General features: G+C 33.1%; 1 protein-coding gene across 4 annotated transcripts in view; it reads left to right on the forward strand.

Annotated features, from left to right (window-relative positions):
- C1H18orf63 (chromosome 1 C18orf63 homolog) overlaps window positions 1–19282 on the forward strand; it is a 44747-nt gene that overhangs the window by 16628 nt on the left and 8837 nt on the right. For 3 of the 4 annotated variants that reach the window (XM_023496285.2, XM_031946708.1, XM_031946707.1), the window contains exons 5-10: window positions 8039–8150; window positions 9457–9498; window positions 11273–11349; window positions 13728–13837; window positions 15426–15522; window positions 15615–15700. In XM_023496285.2, coding sequence (XP_023352053.1) covers window positions 8039–8150; window positions 9457–9498; window positions 11273–11349; window positions 13728–13837; window positions 15426–15522; window positions 15615–15700 — 524 coding nt within the window. The remainder of the gene's footprint in view (window positions 1–8038; window positions 8151–9456; window positions 9499–11272; window positions 11350–13727; window positions 13838–15425; window positions 15523–15614; window positions 15701–19282) is intronic. The other variant, XM_031946709.1, reaches the window with a different exon arrangement.

Raw genomic sequence — 19282 nt, forward strand, 5'->3', positions numbered from 1 at the left:
AACCACAGAAAGCTACTTTGGTGACAAGGAAGAGAAAACATACTCAGAAGACAACATAATGCCTACATGGGGTAAGTTGATCAACAAAATAGATTAAATATACAACATAAAGAAGTAAAAAAATAAATCACATTTGTAGAACCCAAAGACCTAAATGGCTGGGAAAATGAACAGCAATATCAAAGAGATCATTTATTAAATATCATTTAGAGAACATCTCATACCATATGACAAGTTCCTAAAAGATAACATAAAAGGTCATATCATAAACAAATTAGGGGGAAAAGAGATATTAATTTTCAGATCTATGAATAAAGTACATAACTAAACAGGGTGGTAAAGAAGAACACAAGATGAAATGAACATTTTTTTATTATATAAAGTAAAAGGTTTTTGCACAAACACAATGCAGGTAAGAATAGAAACAAAACAGTTAATTGAGAGGAATATCTTTGCAACAAGTTTCTCTGAAAAAGGCTTTCCAAGATATATTAAAGCATTGATTCAGACTTAGAAGAATAAGATCCATTAGCAAATAAATAAATGGTCAAAGTCTCTATGAATAGAACAGTATAAACTCAAGGGAAGAAATACAAGCTGTCTATAACTATATGAAAGTATGCTCCAAATCCAAATATCTGCATTCCTCTGGATTTCTCTCCATCATGCCCCAGGAATATCTTTATCCTGCAAGATCACTTTAGTCCTTCATAATCAGTACTCTCTGTTCATGAGGTCCCTCTCTTCCTCTGATGGGAAAGTGAAGAGCTCTCCTAGAACTTCCATCTAAGGAATGTCCAGATCAGCCATCTCTTTTTTCCCCTACCCAGCTATACTCTTCTGTACTTCTCCATTATGCCCATGTGATAAATATTTTCTTCCCTTTGCCCCCCCACCCCTACCCCCATCTTCCACTCCTGTTTTTCAGTTTCTTTTGTATATTGACTTCATTAAATTGCAAGCTCTTTGAGGACAAAGATAGACTTTTCCCTTCTTATTAAATTCCTACAATTGGCTTTCATTGTCTTCATTGTTGTTTTTTATTATCAAGTGCTTATTTACAAGATAGAAGCTAAGAAGAAGAAAAGGAGGAGGAGGAGGAGGAGGAGAAAAAGGAAGGGGGAAGAAGAAAGAAGAAGAGGGAAAAAGAAAGAAGGAAGAAGGAAGAAAGGAGAAGAAAGAAAAATTAAACAAAACCTTGTAATAAACAAGCATGGTCAAATAATACAAATTCCAAGAGCCTGACACATATTAGACACTTAATATATCTTATTGACTGAATGATTAAATTAAAGAAAGGCAAATTAAAACAACTCTTAGGTTCCATGCCCACCAGATTAAGTACACTGACAAAAAAAAGCAAAATGTCAATTGTAAGAAGAGCTGCTTTAAAACAGACATATTGATGCACTGATGGTGAAGCTGTGATTGGTCCAGCTATATTAAAAAGCAATTTGATACTAAGTATGCCCCAAATGTATCAAAGTTTTCTTATCCTTTTACCTAGTGATATCACTACTAGAAGATCAAAGAAAGAAGAAAAGGTCACATATGTACAAAAATATCTCTAGCAGTTCTTGTTCTAGCAAAAAAAAAGAAACTTAAAGAGTGTTCATCAATTGAGAAAGGACCAGAAAAATTATATGAATGTTATGAAGTATTATTGTGCTATAAGAAATTATTAAAATTTTCATAGAAACATAGACTTGTATGGACTGATACTAAATGAAGGGAGCAAAATTGAGAGAATAATTTATATCATAACATCAATATAGTAAAATGAACAGTTTTGAATGACTTCAGAACTCTGGTCAGTGCAATGACAAATTATGATTCCAGAAGCCTAGTGATGACCAGTGTTACCTACTTTTTGGTAGAAAGTGATGGACTAATATATAGAATGAGACACATTTTTGGACATGGTTAATATGGGAGTTTGTATTATTCGATTATACCAGTTTGTCTTTTCTTTCCTTTTTTTTCATTGAGAGGGAGTTAGTAGGGGAAAAATACTTTATAACTAAGAAAAATCAAAGAATTTAAAAGAACAACAAAAGCCAAACAGGAATTTGCATTTTATCCTGGAAGCAATAGAGAGCCAACAGAACTTTTTAAAGAGGGGACATAGTCAAATTTGTGCTTTAGGAACATTACTTTGGCAACCTTGTAGAGCAGGGGAGGAAACCTGTTAAGTGCCTTTTGGATATTTATAACGATATTTGCATGCCATACAAAATTATAGAACTCAAGCAATGAGAGATTGTTGTATCTACCTTTTAGCTTAGCTTCACCTACAATTGCTTTAGCAAATGATTTTGAGGCCCTTATATGGCCTGTGGGCCGGAAATTTTCCACCCCTGATGTAGAGGATGGATCAGAAAGGGAAAAGAATAGTATGGGGAGAAGGCAAACAATTAGTAGGCTAATGCAAGAATCTGGAAGGAAGGTAGCAAAGGCCTAAACTAGGTGGTGATCATGTGAACAAAGCAAAAGATGTAAGTCATTTACCCTCCAACTTCCTTACATACTTTCTGGTTTCATTTATAAAGGAAATGCTTAATATTTTAAAATTCAGTTTTATTGAACTAAGATCTTCTACTTAGCATATTAAGAAGTTACTAGTCATATAAATATTCTAAAGATTGATTTTTATTACTCTTTGTTCACCTTCTTTTGCTACTCTATCATTTAAGAAGTGCAACGGTACCACACAAGGACTGAGAATCATTTTATATTTTTCTTTATTTAATGAGACACCACAGCTAAAGAATTCATTATTTGATGGCTAACCTGATGTTGATAAGTTCCTCTATATTTATTTAGGCTTGTTCTTGAATAACAGCAGAATCCATTGCTGGGCCCAATAATTCATGGGATCACTGATTAAGAACTGGGACAATCATCTCCTCCAGTCCTCTCATTTCATATATAAGCAGATTGAGACCTAAAGAAATTAATTGATTTCCCTAAAGTCACATAGGGAATAAGTGAAAGAGCCAAGATTCAAACATATTGTTCTATCTCCAATTTTAGCTGCTTTTTCTACTATATTTGACCACCTCCAAAAAATAAAATGCTTAAATGTTTTCCCCATAAATTCAAAAGTAGAATGTATAGATATAGCCTTACTATGGATAAGAGTCAGAATCATACATATACACAACATTGGAACCAATATGTCACAGAGAAGCCAGGGAGTTGCCTGAACTCAGTTTCATTTAGAAACAACTTTAAATCATGCTTCTGAAAAGATCCTGGAGTGACAAAACCTACAAGGAGATGGAATAAAACAATTTGTCAGCTTAAAATATCTTGAAAGAACTTCAGAAAAGATCAGATTCACTTGGGTGAAAGGGGGGCACAGCCCAGCACAGATGGTGTCGACATGCCAAAATTAGGGCCTTAGCCACAATGCAGATACTCATTGGTCCTAGTTCAACAAGACAGTAGCATAGCAGACCAGTGGTGGAGCCTCCAGAGTGCAGAAGGCAAATTGCCAAACCTGGAAATGAGGCAATAACAGGTGACTAGCTATGGCTACCCAGGCCAGTCACCAAACATCAGAGGCTCCAGCACTCAAGACCAGTAACCGTGCACAAAGAACATGGGATAACACCCCTTAAACTCCAGAAGCAGAGCTCAACTTTAAAAGCCATGAAATAAGTGTGCACCTGTGTGTGCGCGCACACACACACACACACACAAAGAGCAAGAAACAGAAAAAAATATCTTGACCACAGAAAGCTATTATGATGACAGAGAAGATCAAAACACCAACTCAGAAGAGGACAAAATGCCTACATGTAAAAGCTCAAAATGGGATATAAATTGCTCTCAAGCCCCAAAAGCCTTCTTCGAAAACCTCAAAAAGAATTTTAAAAGTCAAATAAGAGAGGTAGAAGAAAAAGTGAAGAGAAAATGATAGGTATGAAAGACAGTCAACAGTTTAGAAAAGGAAGAACAAAAATTGAAGAAAATGATTCTTTTTAAATGAAATTGACCAAATGCAGAAAAAAAATCCACTGGAGAAAACAACACCCTTAAAAACAGAATTAAATGGAAAATGAAGTTAAGAAAAAAGGCTAACTGAAGAAAACCATACGTTAAAAACTAGAATTGAGTGAGTAGAAGCTAATGATTCTATAAGACATCAATAGGGAAGCAAGAGACAAAGGGAAAAGAAAAGGTTCTGGTTTGAACAGAAGGGAAGACAGAAGTAGTAGAAAAGGGTGAGACAGCAGCATTATGTGGAAGGTCATCTTTGATAGACTTATTCTTCTCAATAATACAATGGTCTAAAATAGTTCCAAAAGTCTCAAGATGAAAAATGCTATCCACATCTAGAAAAATAACTATGGAGTCTGAATGAAGATGGAAGCATATTATTTTCACTTTTTTGTAGTTTTTTTTCATTATCATGGCTTTTTTCCCTGCGGTTCTGAGTCTTCACAACAAGACTAATGTGGAAATACATTTAATATAATTGTTCATGTATTACCTAAAAAACAAAAAAGACCACCCCAAAAAAGGGAGTTTATATTCTAGTGAGAAAAAGACATGTGGTATATACTAAGTAGATACAAAGAAGACAAAATGTAATATTGGTTAATAACATTTCATAATCTCTCCCATCTATCTCTTTTATGTTGTAATTTCATTAAATGGACTTTTTTTTTCCATTTTCAAGGGTCTGTCTTTGATCACTGCCTCTATTTTTACTTCTACTACATTAGCAAAATTCAAACATTCTTTCTTCAGTTAGTCAATAAGCATTTATTAAGCTGCTACTATGGTACTGTGCTAAGTACTGGAAATTAAAAGAAAGGTAAAAAAGACAGTTTCTTCTTTCAAGAAGCTCACAGTATAATGGGGGAGAGAAAATTCAAAGATATATATATATATACAGGTAATAATGAACAAAAAGAAAACATTAGAATTAAGGTTCATTGGGAAAGACTTCCCTTGAAGGTCAGATTTTAGCTGGGACTTGAAAAAATTCAGGACAACCAGAAGGCAGAGAGGTGATGAAATCATTCCAGTCATGGGAAAAAGTTGATGAAAATGCTCAAAGTTGGGGGATAGAGTGTTTTGTGTATAGTACAGTAAGAGAATACTATTGGATCACAGAGTTCATGTAGAGAGAGAAAAAAGATGGAAAGGTGTGTGTGTGAGAGGAGTCAGAGTAGAGGTTATATAGAGTTCTGGCACTTTTTTGTCATCGAAGTTTTTATCTTTTATTACTCTTCTCCATATAATCTGACTCTAACCAACCTCAAATAGCTATGCTTTGTGCCTCACCATTCCCTCCCCTGTTACTTTTCTTATTCTGTTCTTCATGCCTAAAATACCTTCATGTCAGATTTTGAAGAGTCTAATACTCCTCTTTCAACATATCTGAAAAGGAGCCATCCAGCTCTTTGTTTACCTTTCAATAAAAACAATACTACTTTAAAAAAAAGAATGATATAACCTTTGACTTTTACATTCATAATTGTGCATACTGATCATAAGCTTTTCACAAATTCCACTACATATAATAAAGTATATCTCTGGTCACTTGCCTATTCAGCCACTTGTATAATGGAATAAAAAGAGTAAGATATAAGAAATTTTGGTATCCTATTTTTAAAAAACACACAAAAGAAACACAATAAGCTAGTAATTATTCTGGTGTATTGAAAGAATAAAGCAAGTCATTTGAAGATTTTTAAAATTAAATTTAAGGGACTTTACAGAGATAGTTCTCAATCATAATGAATATTGAAATATTTTATATTTTAATCAAATAGATGAATTTAGATACTTAAATTCATGATTGCGGCTCATGAAACTTCAGTGCTTCATGGAAATACCAAGAATGCCTTCTGCTTTAGAAAAGTATTCTACTCTCTTAGGTTGGAATGATCATAAGGAAAATAATAATCTCCCTGCTCCATCTTATTGCTGGTCATATTTCTCAATCATTGATTTTAGAAATTATTCAAATTAATGTTGTTTTATACTTGAAATATGCAAAAATAGTCAGTTGCTATGGGTTCAATCCAGACATCTCAGTCCTGACATTTGCTTACCCTCTAATCCTGAATAAGTCACTTAATCTCTTTTGACTTCAGTTTCCTCATATATAAAATGAGAATGTTGAATTGAATGGCTTCTAAGGTCTCACAAATCAATGCTCCTGTGATCTAACACAGAGCTTTGAATGACCCTAAACTCCTTAATTCTACTGCAGAAATCTGTCTTTTAAATGCTTGTGGCAGCCCTTTTTGTAGTGGCAAGAAACTGAAACTGAGTGATGCCCCTCATTTAAGCAATGGCTGAATAAGTTATGAATGTTATGGAATATTATTGTTCTGTAAGAAATGACCAGCAGGATGATATCAGAGACCTGCAGAGACATACATGAACTGATGCTAAATGAAATGAGCAGAACCAGGAGATCTTTGTACACAGCAATAACAAGATTATACAATTATTAATTCTGATGGACTTGGCTCTTTTCAACAATGAAATGATTCGGGCCAGTTCCAATGGTCTTGTGATGAAGAGATCAATCTGCACCCAGAGAGAGGAGTGTGAGAACTGAATGTGGATCACAACATGGTATTTTCACTCTGCTTGCATTTTTTTCTTTCTCATTTCTTTCCTTTTTGATTGGATTTTTTGTGCAGCATGATAATTGTGGAAATATGTATAGAAGAATTGCACATGTTAAAACATATATTGGATAACTTGCCATCTAGGGGAGGGAATGGAGGGAAGGAAGAGAAAAAATTTGGAACACAAGATATTGCAGGGGTGAATGTTAAATATTATCCATATATATGTTTTGAAAATAAAAAGCTTTAATAAAAAAGAAACCTGTCTTTTAAATACCAGTTTTGTTTCAGTGATTTCTGTGTGGCTACAAATTATGGAGTACTCCAATCTTTAAAAATAAAACAAAATTTTAGACTGCATTATGTTATTATCTATGATTTGTACATGTGATTGATAAGAGACATAAAAACATAAATAGAAAGGGAAGAAAGCTATTCATGTAGTACAAATTAAAAAGATGGGTATCCAGAATGGTCTAGTGAAATCATGAAGATAATAAAAAAAAAACAATAGGAAAGGATCCAACATTTTAAAAAACATGGGGAAAAATAAGAAGGCATGGAATAATTCTCATAATGATGGAATCATATATAGTACATGCACATATCTGGAAATATTTTAATTCAAAATGGTCTGCTTGCTGAATATAATGCTTTGATTCAAGGTCCTGACATATAAGTGACTGAGAAAGGAAATTTTAGTCAATTCAGTTCAATATTTACAAAGTACCCATAGTATTCATAGTGCTGTTCTAGTTGGAAGAGAAGGTGTGGGTACAAAATTAAGATATGATAGTAAGGTAAGAACTTTGCCATCATGAAGCTTATAGTGTAACCAGGATATGGCATATTATAAAATAAGACATATAAACAAAATGATGTAAAATAAAATGATAAAATTTATTAAAATGGTACAGAGTGCTTTGTGATATTGGTGACAAGAAGAGATCATTCAAGAGGTTTTACAAGACAGTAATGGGAGATTTTTTTTTTAACATAAGTGATGTTACTAGACTATTGCACAGATATTATTGAACAAATTTTAGGCAGAGGAATTAAGGACAGATTAATGCAGAGATCTGTTATGATACTGTTGCAATAATTACAAGAAATGAACAGGATCGTAAAGACTGAGATTGGAAGGAGAGTGAGGGATAATTGAGTGCAGCTCTCTCATTTTACTGATGAAGAAACTGAGGATGAGAAAAGTAAAGTGACTTCCCCATGATCAAACATTTATTGGCAAAGCTGAGATTTGAAACCAGTTTTTCTTATTCTAAATATATCTTTTTTTCACTTAAAACTATTTATATTATGCCAAGATAATAAAAGTTTTATAAGAGATAAGAAAAGTATTTTAGATGCAGAATTGGTGATTTCCTGAGAAAATGCTCACTGCTTTAAAATTTGCCTCCTTTTTGTTATTAAATATTTTTTAGGTGGTGACTCCTCAAAAAGTAGTTCCTGCCATTCTTCAAACCTGTCTTTCCTATTCAGTGACAGCCAGACTTTCTCCGTCATGGAATAAAGCTGGTCATTTACTAATTCAAGGTAACTAATTTACCTGATTATCTGTTAATTCAAGAACCTTTCTGAGTTCATGAACCCTTCTAGTTTGTTTTTATTTGCCATTTCATTTTTTGAAAGCATTTAATATAAGCACCTTTTATTTTCAAGGCACTAAGTATACAAAGATTTAAAAAGCACAATTCTTGAAAAGCTTAATTTTTAAAGAATATTGTGGTAGTGATAGAATACATAATGTATGCAGATAAAGAAATTGAGAGTGATTTTTGTGGTTTGTCCTCAATTTCTATTTATCTTGTTTATAAAAAATATTGCTTTGAATGCACTCAGTCCTACATAGGCTCTCAGAGCCAATAAAATATGAGTGTTATCATGCATTCCATCCAAAGTTCTAGTGAAGTTTCTAAGGTAATTTTGCCTTAGACTCCTTTGATATCAAATCTACCATGCCTTCCATAATAATAAAAGACCTAATCATCTATGGCACTATTTTCAGATTTTATTATTGTACAAAAGTATTACTACCTGCAAATCCTTTCAATAAACTTGTTCAGATAAAGCAGGCTATAAATGGAAAATCATATTAGTGATAATTCCTAGGAGATAATAACACCAAGAGTAACTAGAACATTTTTAGTCCTTTATAAGAATTGAAAAAGGACAATGAAGAGAACTCTCTTCTAATAGTCAAATAATAACAAAGAAAGCAAAACAACTGATTTTTATATTGTTTTCATTTGCTAGTCATATTTTCAGGTTTACTTTACACCATATTTTTTTACTTCTACTTTTTGAATACATTCTTTCCTTCACATTTGATCTAATTCTGACAGACAGCTTCCTATATATATCTATGGGGGCAGCAAAATTTGTTCTGATATCTATTCACAGGCGTATTAGCTTGTAGTTTGATTTCACATTTTTTTAAATCCAAAAGGAAATTAAAGCCATTGGAATTTTGCTTACAAAATACTGTTTACTCATAGTTAAAGACCTGACCCTAAGGAATGTATACACATTTATTTAGTAAATATATAATTTTGTCTAAATGTTCTCTTTCAGGAGGGAGATATTTTGTTGTAAAACAAGTCTTTATATGCTTATTTACATATTTAGCTAAATATTTCCATGTTACTTTTGATTTAAATCAAATATGTGGATGGTTTTATTTTTCTCTGAAATATCTTCAAAGATTTCTTTCAAAAACAATTTACTTTTATTGCCTTTTTCTTGGTTTCTATATATAAAAATTTTCAGAGATGATGACTTTTATGTAGCAATAAAATTATTGAATTATAGTAACACAGTATATCCTGTGGATTTCTTTAAGGGAGAGATTTTCTTTCTCAAACGGGAAAGCAAAGTGCTGTTGGTAAGTATGTATGTCAGTAGCTAAAATAATATAATTAGCAGTTATTAAAAGATATCTTTATAGAGAATGGCATTCATATGATTTTGGTATATATGTTTACAGTGGATTAGAATGATAGATTTCACTTTATGAGTTCCTTCTAGCATTTTGATCTGAAAAAGAGAAGAAAATTTATTTTTTCAAAGATTGGCAGTTTTAGATTAAGAACAGTTATCCTGTTCTTTTATATTCTATTTTTTAAAAATTATTAGAGATAGTGGATGTAAACAGCACTTAGATTTTTAATGATGTCCCAAGAAGAAACAGGCTAATAGCCTCTTTACATTAAGTGTCATAATAATGATATTTTTAAAAGAGAAAACTTGATACTTAATAAGAACCACATGCTTCCTTTTAAACTAAACCAAAAAAAAAAAAAACCCTCTGGAATATCAGACATGTTCTAAAACTTCAAATTCAAATATAAGCTAACTGTATTCTTCAGTGGACATGTATTATTAGGACAGGTATTTTTTCCTTCATTATCAGTCTAGCTTCACAAATGTCGTGTAGTAGCTGTATGACCTTGAGGGAGGTCATACCCTTAACTCTGTTTCCCTCAGTTCCTCATCTGTAAATGAGCTGGAGAAAGAAATAGCAACCCTAAATGGGATCACAAAGAGTTGGATATGACTGAATGACAGAATAACAATTATTGTGTCCTGTCTGAATCCAGAAATAGAAAATTCTAAACTTAGTTTAGTTTTCCACTGGGTTGGACCTGAAGTGACAGGTAAGGCTTCCTCATTTCAATTTTGAAATCAATTTTAATTGTGAATGAAAAAAAAAAAAAAAAGATGAGGACTCTCAAAGACTCTGGGAATTTTCCAATATCTAACCATAATCTTTAGGCTCATTTGCTATTTGAAAGGCAGCTCAGGTCAAAGAATAGAAAGCACACAGGAGGTCCTTCGGGTAAGTGCATCTTTAGCTTTAGATTGAGTTCTATCTGCATGCTATCAAGTCATTTAACATCTTTTAGGCTTCTGAAATTTTTGTACTAGTCCTTTTTTCTGCTGTGGGACTTTTCATATTCTTCCTCTAATTATAATTTGTCTGTAGTTTAACTTTACATCTTAAGCCCCAGTATTGTAAAATATCATATAGAATTTATTTGAATTCTGTGTTTACTTTGGTGGAATCACTATATTATCTGTTTGAGTGCCTTCTTCACCAAAGCATTTTTGCCCATAATTTTTCAGAAATTCACATAAAAATTGCCAAAAGTGCTGGAATCCTTTCATTGCCTCTTTTAAAATGTTGAGAGAAAAATTGTATCACACCATAGAGTGCCCATCTGCTGTGATTACACTATAGGAATGTAAGTTTCAACTAGAGGTAAAGTTAAGAACATCTATTGCACCCCCATTATTTTATATATGAAGAGATTGAAGCTCACGTAACATGCCTAAAGTTATAAAGGTCGTATGTGACTGAACCAGGATTTGAACCCAGATCTTAGGAACACAATTCCTACTCCAATGCTGTTTTTATTACATCATATACCCTATTTATATCAGCTCTCCCATTCATTACATGACTTTTTTTTTTTCCTGCCCTCAGTATGTATTTTGGAATGTTTGTTCAAAAATTTGTTTATAGCCTAGCTTCTGAGGGGAAGAGGAATATTCTTTTACTAATAGTTTGAAAATGCTTAACTTATTTTGATAGCATAGTAAAATTTAATATGATAAAAAAAATTTGAGATCAATGACAGTACACATTTTACTTTCAGTTCTGGACATCAATGTAACAGAATCGCAACTTTGCCTCAGTATAGAAGTTTGTACAATTAGACTACCGCCACCCCAGGTACCAAAGTATTCCAGTTTTTAGGCTTTACTTAGTAATTTTTACTGGGTTTTATTTTAGGGTAATGATTTTTTGTTTGTTTAACATTAAGAATGTTAAAAAGTTCATTTTATTTTGCCTTTAAAATTTATTTTTTGAATATTGTTTTTATTGCTCTAAGTTTGTTTAAACATCTCACCATCAAATTAGCTATCAAATTAAAATTGGGTTATTCAAGATAGGAGATTTGAGGAGGGACCAGTTGCAACAAATCATCAACAGACATGAAATTCTGATTCTTAAATAATCATTAAAAGTTTATTACATAAGATATTTTATCAGGCTTAATTTACATTCAAATATACATACATAGACACATTTATACACACATGTATATTCATATACTTGTCTTTTTAATACTTTCTACTTTTCACAGTGCCTGACACAGTAAATGCTAAATAAATGATTGTTGATTGATACATGCATGCATGCATATATTTATACACATAGAAACACACTACATAGCCCCTTTCCAACTCTAAGTACTATAGTTCTACAGTAGCCATGGAAAGAGAAAAAATTGTTCGATATGGCAGAGGGACTTCAATATTATAATGAAGGTATTATCAACAAATATTTGAGTGTCTTCTGTATATAGTATATATTCTTACATATTAGGGATATTCAACAGTTTTATGAGAAATGGTTTCTTTCTTTAAAGGATTTATAATTTAGTTATGTAAATAGGACATGTTGTTGAGTTGTTTCAGTCAAATCCAACTCTTTGTGACTCCAATTGGGCTTTTCTTGGCAAAAATACTGAATGATTTGCCATTTCCTTCTACAGCTTATCTTACAGTTGAGAAAACTGATCCAAACAAGGTTACATAATTTGCCTAGGATCACATAGCAAGTAAGTGTCTGAGGCCAGATTTGAACTCTGGAAAATGAGTCTTCCTTATTCCAGGCCTGGCACACTATCTACTGTGCCATGTAGCTGCTTTAGGACACACTATATTAAAAAATAAATAACAATCCAAGATAATCCATATTTAATACTAGGCTAATTGTGTAAACAGTCAGTGAATAGGTAAATAAGTATTTATTAAGCATCTGTTATGTGACAGGGGCAACTAGTGGTACAGTGGATAGAGACTCATCTTCCTGAGTTTAAATCTGGCCCCAGACACTTACTAGATGTATAACTTTGGGCAAGTCACTTAATCCTGTTTGCTTCAGTTTCCTCATCTATAAAATGAGCTGGAGAGAGAAATGGCAAAGAAAATCCCAATAGGGTCACAAAGAGTTAGGTACAACTGAAAATGGCTGAACAACAATAAATATCTATAAATTATATAATTTGTACTTTTGAGAAGTTTTATCTATCATTGAGAAAGAGGTGACCCCACCCCCCTCAATACTCTCAAATCACTGTAATCTGGAGGAAAACAAATCCCTGATCCTTTTTGTTTCTTTTATGTAAAGGATGGGGGAAAGGAATTATCAGGAGGTTGAAGAAGACAGGGAAAGTAGATCCCTAAAATAGACTATCTAGAGCCAAGAAATACATCAGTTAAGGGCTCTTTGACGCAACAGGAAGGAGACCTTAAGAGTTCTTATCATTCCATTATCCTGTCCTAGAAAAATGGGAAAAGGAGGACAGTAGGAATGTTACGAACTGATTTCTCTAGCCCCAGAATATGTCTTGTATCTTCTGCCTATAAAAAGATTCCAATTTCCCCTATCCTTTAGATGTATTACATGACCCTATTCATAAAGCTTCTTTCCCCATTTGTTTCTCCCTACTTCATTTCCTGCAAGAAACTAATTTTTGCTCAGGGACTGATCTGAAGTTACATATGCATAACAATCAGAGCTGGCCATTTATGAACAAAAATGCCTCCTGCTACCATTGTTGGCAAGTTGAGAAGGTAGAGAAAAGGAACATGACAGTATAGAAAGTAGATACACAGAGGAGATAGGAAGACTTCTAGAACCTGCCTGTCCTATCACAACCCTATGCTAGTCATCAGATATCAACTGTCCTTAAGTTCTACCAATTAAAAATTCTTTGACTACCAAGGCCCTATTTTAAAATATAAACGCTTTTTCCTTCTAAGATTATTCATATTAATCAATCATACTCTCTTGTGAATTGTCAAATTGTCTAAATTCTGACTGAAAGGCAAAAGCATATAAGTTCTGGCTGAAGGCAGAATTTTCTAAGTAAATATGAAGCCAGGTATCAGGTGACTTGGTCTCATTACAGAACAGAGGTATATGTGAATCAAAGTAACTTAAACTAGTGTACCTGGGTGGCGAGGGTGGATCTGATTACATATACATATATATTTCTTTTAATGTCTTGATTATTATTAAAATATCTTTTCTATTAAAAGCTTAATGACTTTGACATTTCTGAAAATATATTAAAGAATTTTGATGGCAACAAGCATGCCATTATCGAGGGGCACTCCATTTTAAGCAACTGGTGCTATGTCTTGCCAAGGTAAGAGTTCTATTTGTAAATTCTCTAATAGGTTAAAAATATTCATTTCACCTTCTTGATATGTGCCAAATTAGATTAAATAAGGTTAAAACTTGAGAACTGAGTTATTAATAAAATAGTATCAAAAACTGAAAACAAAACAGAATGATATAGAGAAAGGAGACCTAGATTCTGGTCTTACTTGTTCCACTAATCAGATATATGCCATAGACTATTTGTGCCTCAGTTTCCTCATCCAAAATGAGGAGCCCAAGTTAGTTAACATTCAATATTTTTAAGCATAGATCATAAATTCTAAGATTCCATGAGGTATTTTATGATTACATGTAGGTATATTTACTTATTAGCATCATTAATTTCATTAATTCCTTTTATCAAAAGAAGTTATTACAAAAATTGTCCATTAGTTTTAGTTTTTAAAAAGTTATTTTGCTTTTTTTCTAACCATAGGAAAATGTTCTCTATAAAAACAGATACACCCATTCCACTTTGTGTGATCCATGGTTTTTTACCATATAACAGAATTGTTTGTCTCAGATTACAAGCTGAAGCTTATAGACTTGAGTTGTTATTAACATAAAATTTTGAAATGACACTCAATCTTCCTGAGTTTATATTTGGCCTCAGATGTTCATTAGCTGTGTGACCTTGGGTAAATCACTTTGCTCTTTTTGCCTCAGTTTCCTCATCTATAAGATGAGCTGGAAAAGGAAATAGCTAACCATTCCAGTATCTCTGCCAAGAAAATCTCAAGTGAAATTGAAAGAGACTGAAAAACAACTGAATAACAATAACATGACATTATAACTGTTAAAGTTTTGATACAATAAATCTGGCTAATTTGGATCCTGCTAATTAACTATTAATATTTATTTGTATGGTCTAAGTTAAGGCTGAACCTATTATTTTTAAGTGATTTGTTGAAGAAATTAGAACAAATAAGATTATAAATTAACTAAGTTATAGGAAAAATACTTTTTGAGAAAATTTTTTAAGAAGTCTACTTGGCTTGGGGTCTAGAAGACCTGAGTTCAGATCCTGTCTTGGATACATACAAACTGTGTATTTATGTTCAAGTCACTTAATCTCTTACTGACTCAGGCAACAAGGCTTTACATTACAGAGGCTTTCCCTCCTCTGTGGAGGAATTTCTATCAACTGTGAAGTGTCTTAATTAAATCACAGGACTAGATCCTTCCTTCCTCAAAAATAAATTAAGTGTTGTTATTGATCTATAATTAGTGGATCATTTACAAATGATACTCTTCTGTGCATGAAAAGAGATTCTGGGAAAACTTGTATAAGTAACACTTTCTTAGACATTACTTTGTGTTAATCTTTGTTATAGACATTAGTTTTCTTTGTAAAATGTCCTCCTAGACAGATTTTTTTTCTGATTCAGATTTCTTTCCTACCAATTAATCTGAATTAGTGACGTTTTATAATGTCTGCTTTTTCTGAAGTCATTGGTAATATTTTTATAAATAATATTACTTTGCCTACTAGAATTAAGCTAGAAATCACTTTAATTGTGAAACTGTTTTCCATTTTTGATTAATGATGCTTATGATATATCATTTCTGCATAGCATGAAAATGGGACAGATAACAAATATTCTTCATACTGTTCCACCTGATTGTCCTTTTCGGTCACATGAAGATTTTCAGATGCACTGGGATAGTTTGGTAAGGCATATGTATGTTTTGATCCTGGTACCTAATTTGATGCATGTTTATTGTCTGTCAAAAACATGTAACTTTTTTTTTTAACGTTTTAGTATGGATACAACCTCCCAGAGGATTGTGGAAAGATGGAAATTTACTTCACTGTCTACTTCAAATTGATAGGAGAAAAGCTTTTCACATATCCTTTAAGAAATCACTTTCTCTAAAATTTTCTTTAATATCTTTTATCCATCCTAGTACCATTGTTTTATATGTTGCTCCTAGATATAATTTATTTAGAAATGCAGTCCTATATCTTGTTCCACTTCTTTTAATTTCATCAAAAACTCATTTTTAGTTATAGATTTTGTTTATCTAGATTTACCATTCTTGTTATAATGACAACGAACATTCAGATAGCACCTTAAATTTTGCAAAACACTTTATTAAAATGTTATTTTTTGAAGATCACAATAATTCTGCAAAGTAAATATTACAGGTATCATTTTTACTTTACAAATAAGGAAATTGAGTCTCAGAAAGGTTGACTATCCATGATCACATAGTTAATAACAAAAACAAGATTCAAACTCCATTCTTTCTTACTTTTTTTTTTTTTTCTACTGGAGATCAGATCATTTTATTTTAACTAGTCTAGAAGTACAGGGATTATTCATAGGCTGGCCCCATTTCTGTTGCCATTTTTCATTAAAAGCCTTTTTCAACCCCTCTTAATTCTAGTGCTTCCCTATGTATATGTATATGTGTATATATTTGCATGTTACTTCCCCCATTAGATTATAAATTCTTGGAGGGCAGAGACTAGTTCTTTGCTTCTTCTTTTTTTTTTATCCCCAGCATTTAACACAGTGCCTGTAATATAGTAGATAAATAATGAATATTTATTGATTGATTAACATGGAAACTTTAATCTGCCAATTCATATCTACTTACGAGCCTGAGAATCCCCCACTTTTATGGTTTCACCATCTTTGTACCAGACTTGTTACAGACAACCACTCAGTTTAGTATGTTGAGCTCAGAACTCCTATGCACTACATTCAGTCTAGGCCTTTCTTATTTGAAGGCCAACATTTTATCAACTATACTACTCTGATGGCACAACCAGTCTGCTTTTTTTGACCATCTTGCCAATAACAAATGACTCCACTTTATGTACTGTAGCATAATTTATAGTGATTTTTTAAAGATGTTAGAATGATTAAATTCTATATCTTCATGCATTGTGTCACACTTATTTGTCCTGAAAAATAGAGTGTGACCCTTTGTCTTAGGAAAGAAGCAAATTACAACTTCACTACTGTTCATTTCCTCCTCTATTTTGTGTTCTTCCCTTTTTCCCTACTCACTTCAATCCCAATTAAGCTAGATGAATATACAAAGAAGTGAAAGCCAGTTATAAACCTACAAACTTTATTTTTTATCTGCTCATTTCACATCATCCTTCTACCATTATCTCCTCCTTCACCTCTTACAATAAGAGGTGGCTCTTTTTTATTGCCAAGGAGAACCACTCTCCACTTAGAAAAAAATCCCATTCTATCCCATCTTCTCCAAAAGATTGTCCTCCCTATCATTCCCACTTTCTCACTAATCTTCAGTCTCTCCCTGTCTACTGGCTCCTTCCCTTTTGCTTTCAAACATGCCCATGTTTCTTTCATCCTCAAAAAAAACCTTATTTGCTCCATCCATCCACACTATTTATATATGTGGCAACTAGTATATGAAATGAATGCATACAATCCTTTTGTTAAATAAAACTCAAAGATGTTTAGTAGGTTTCTTTTGACTTCCAAAAAATTAACATCAGTGTTAAAAATTTTATATCAAGTCAACAATAAACATTTAAGAACCTTTTATGTGCAATCTGTGTCTAGGATCAAAGAAATCCAGAAAGAAAGGACAAAACAATACCTGCCCTCAAGGAACTCATGGTCTAATGAGGGAGAAAACATGTAAACAATCATGGACAAACAAGTTATATTCAGAGTAAACTGGAAATTTTTAGCTAAAAGTTATCCAACAAATTGGTCTTATAGCTAATTATAAATGAAATATTTTTTTAAATTCTGCATAATCTACGATATTTAAAACATTTAGAAAATTTTCTAGAAGAAAGATTTTAAAATTAAGGAGGACTGGGAAAAGCTTCTTGTAGAAGCTGGAACTTTAGCTAAGGCTTGAAGGAAGTCAGAAAAGCCAGGAAATGGAGATGAGAAAATTCAAAATATGAAGACTAGACATTGAAAATATCCAGAGACAAAAAGACAGAACAGACCACTATACTAAGAACTGGGGATATAAAAAAAGGCACAAGAAAGTACCCACCCTCGAGGTGTTCACAATTTAATTTCTCTGACTGTATCTGTCTTTGTCTCATTATTTATAAATATGTTCTTCAATCTCAATGTGACCTTGAGTTCCACTATTACCTGCTTCTCCCAATCCATCATTTCTTAGCCATATCTTTCTTCCCTCGATCCTGTAATTAAAACAGTTCAATAATTCTCTGTCCAATGCCCTTTAATCTCTTGTTTAATCTCTTGTTCCTTAGTCCTTCTACCACTTATGCTCCAGAATATTCCTCTACCAGGCCAGACAACTTCAATTTGTGAGTTCAGTGTGTTAGCCCTCCATTGTAGGGATAGTCCCAGACTTATCCATTATTCATTCCCTTTTAGTCTGTGCTTTTTTCTCGAAAAACTTAGCTACCATTCTTCCTTGTGAGTGTCTCTTATTTTCCTCTCCCCTCTTCCTACACTCTTTTATGTGTTGCTTGCACCATTGGAATATAAGTTCCTTGAGGAGTTCTAGGATGTCAGGCAAGGTAGTACCTCTGAGGTAAGGACTGCTGAGCCTTTTTCAGGGTTCTTTTGGTATTCCCCTGATTCATCCAACTCTCACCTGTGCTTCTAAGAAGCTATAGCATATGCAGCAGCCGCAGTAAATCATTTTGGCAGATGGACCAAGACAGGTCAAGGATTACTGAGGAGTCTTAGACCCATCAGTGATTTAGGGGGTGTCTTTCCCAAGTATTTAAAGACTTATCCCAGCAGAATAGGCAGGTCAAAACAGTTTCTTCCATTGTCTATAAAGACAGCTGAAGCAGACTCTCTGGAGTATGTAGAGTTTGATTCGATATTGAGGATACCAAGGACACCCAATGCATCCCAACCTATCCCCAGTCTTCTTGACTTTTGTCTAGCCATTGAACTCTGATGGATCTAGAAAAGAGAGTAGGACAATGATTTTGTGCAACACTCCTTCACTTAAATCCAATTAATACTCTAGTCACTCATTTTTACCTACTTCAAAGTCTTGTGGTGACAGGCAGGTGATTAAGCAGCAGGTATGATATGGATACACTAAGAGCTGTAGTCACAACCATGCACATTTTTAGCCCAGGCCCCAGGATTGTCTTCTCACTAGACTGAAAAAGCAATAGTATTTGGCAACTCTGAGTATCTAAGCAGCTTTTTTTAAAGAACCACACTGCTCATCTCCTGGCATGAAGGGCTAAAAAAAAAGTGTCCTAAAAATTGTCAGCTTTACTCAACTCTGGCTTGCTTGTTGTAGAAGCACCACTGTAGTATAGCACAGACCCTATACTACAGTGCTACAGGTACAATAGCCTTGGCATATAGCAAACACTTAATAAATGTGTGTTCCTCCCATGAATTTATAGTATACACAGTCAGCTCAATTATGAGATTCCAGCATCTTTCAGCTGCCAAAGAAGAATAGAAATCGATGGAGTAAT

Source organism: Sarcophilus harrisii, chromosome 1 (genome assembly GCF_902635505.1).
Source record: "Sarcophilus harrisii chromosome 1, mSarHar1.11, whole genome shotgun sequence".
NCBI classification, from domain to species: domain Eukaryota; kingdom Metazoa; phylum Chordata; class Mammalia; order Dasyuromorphia; family Dasyuridae; genus Sarcophilus; species Sarcophilus harrisii.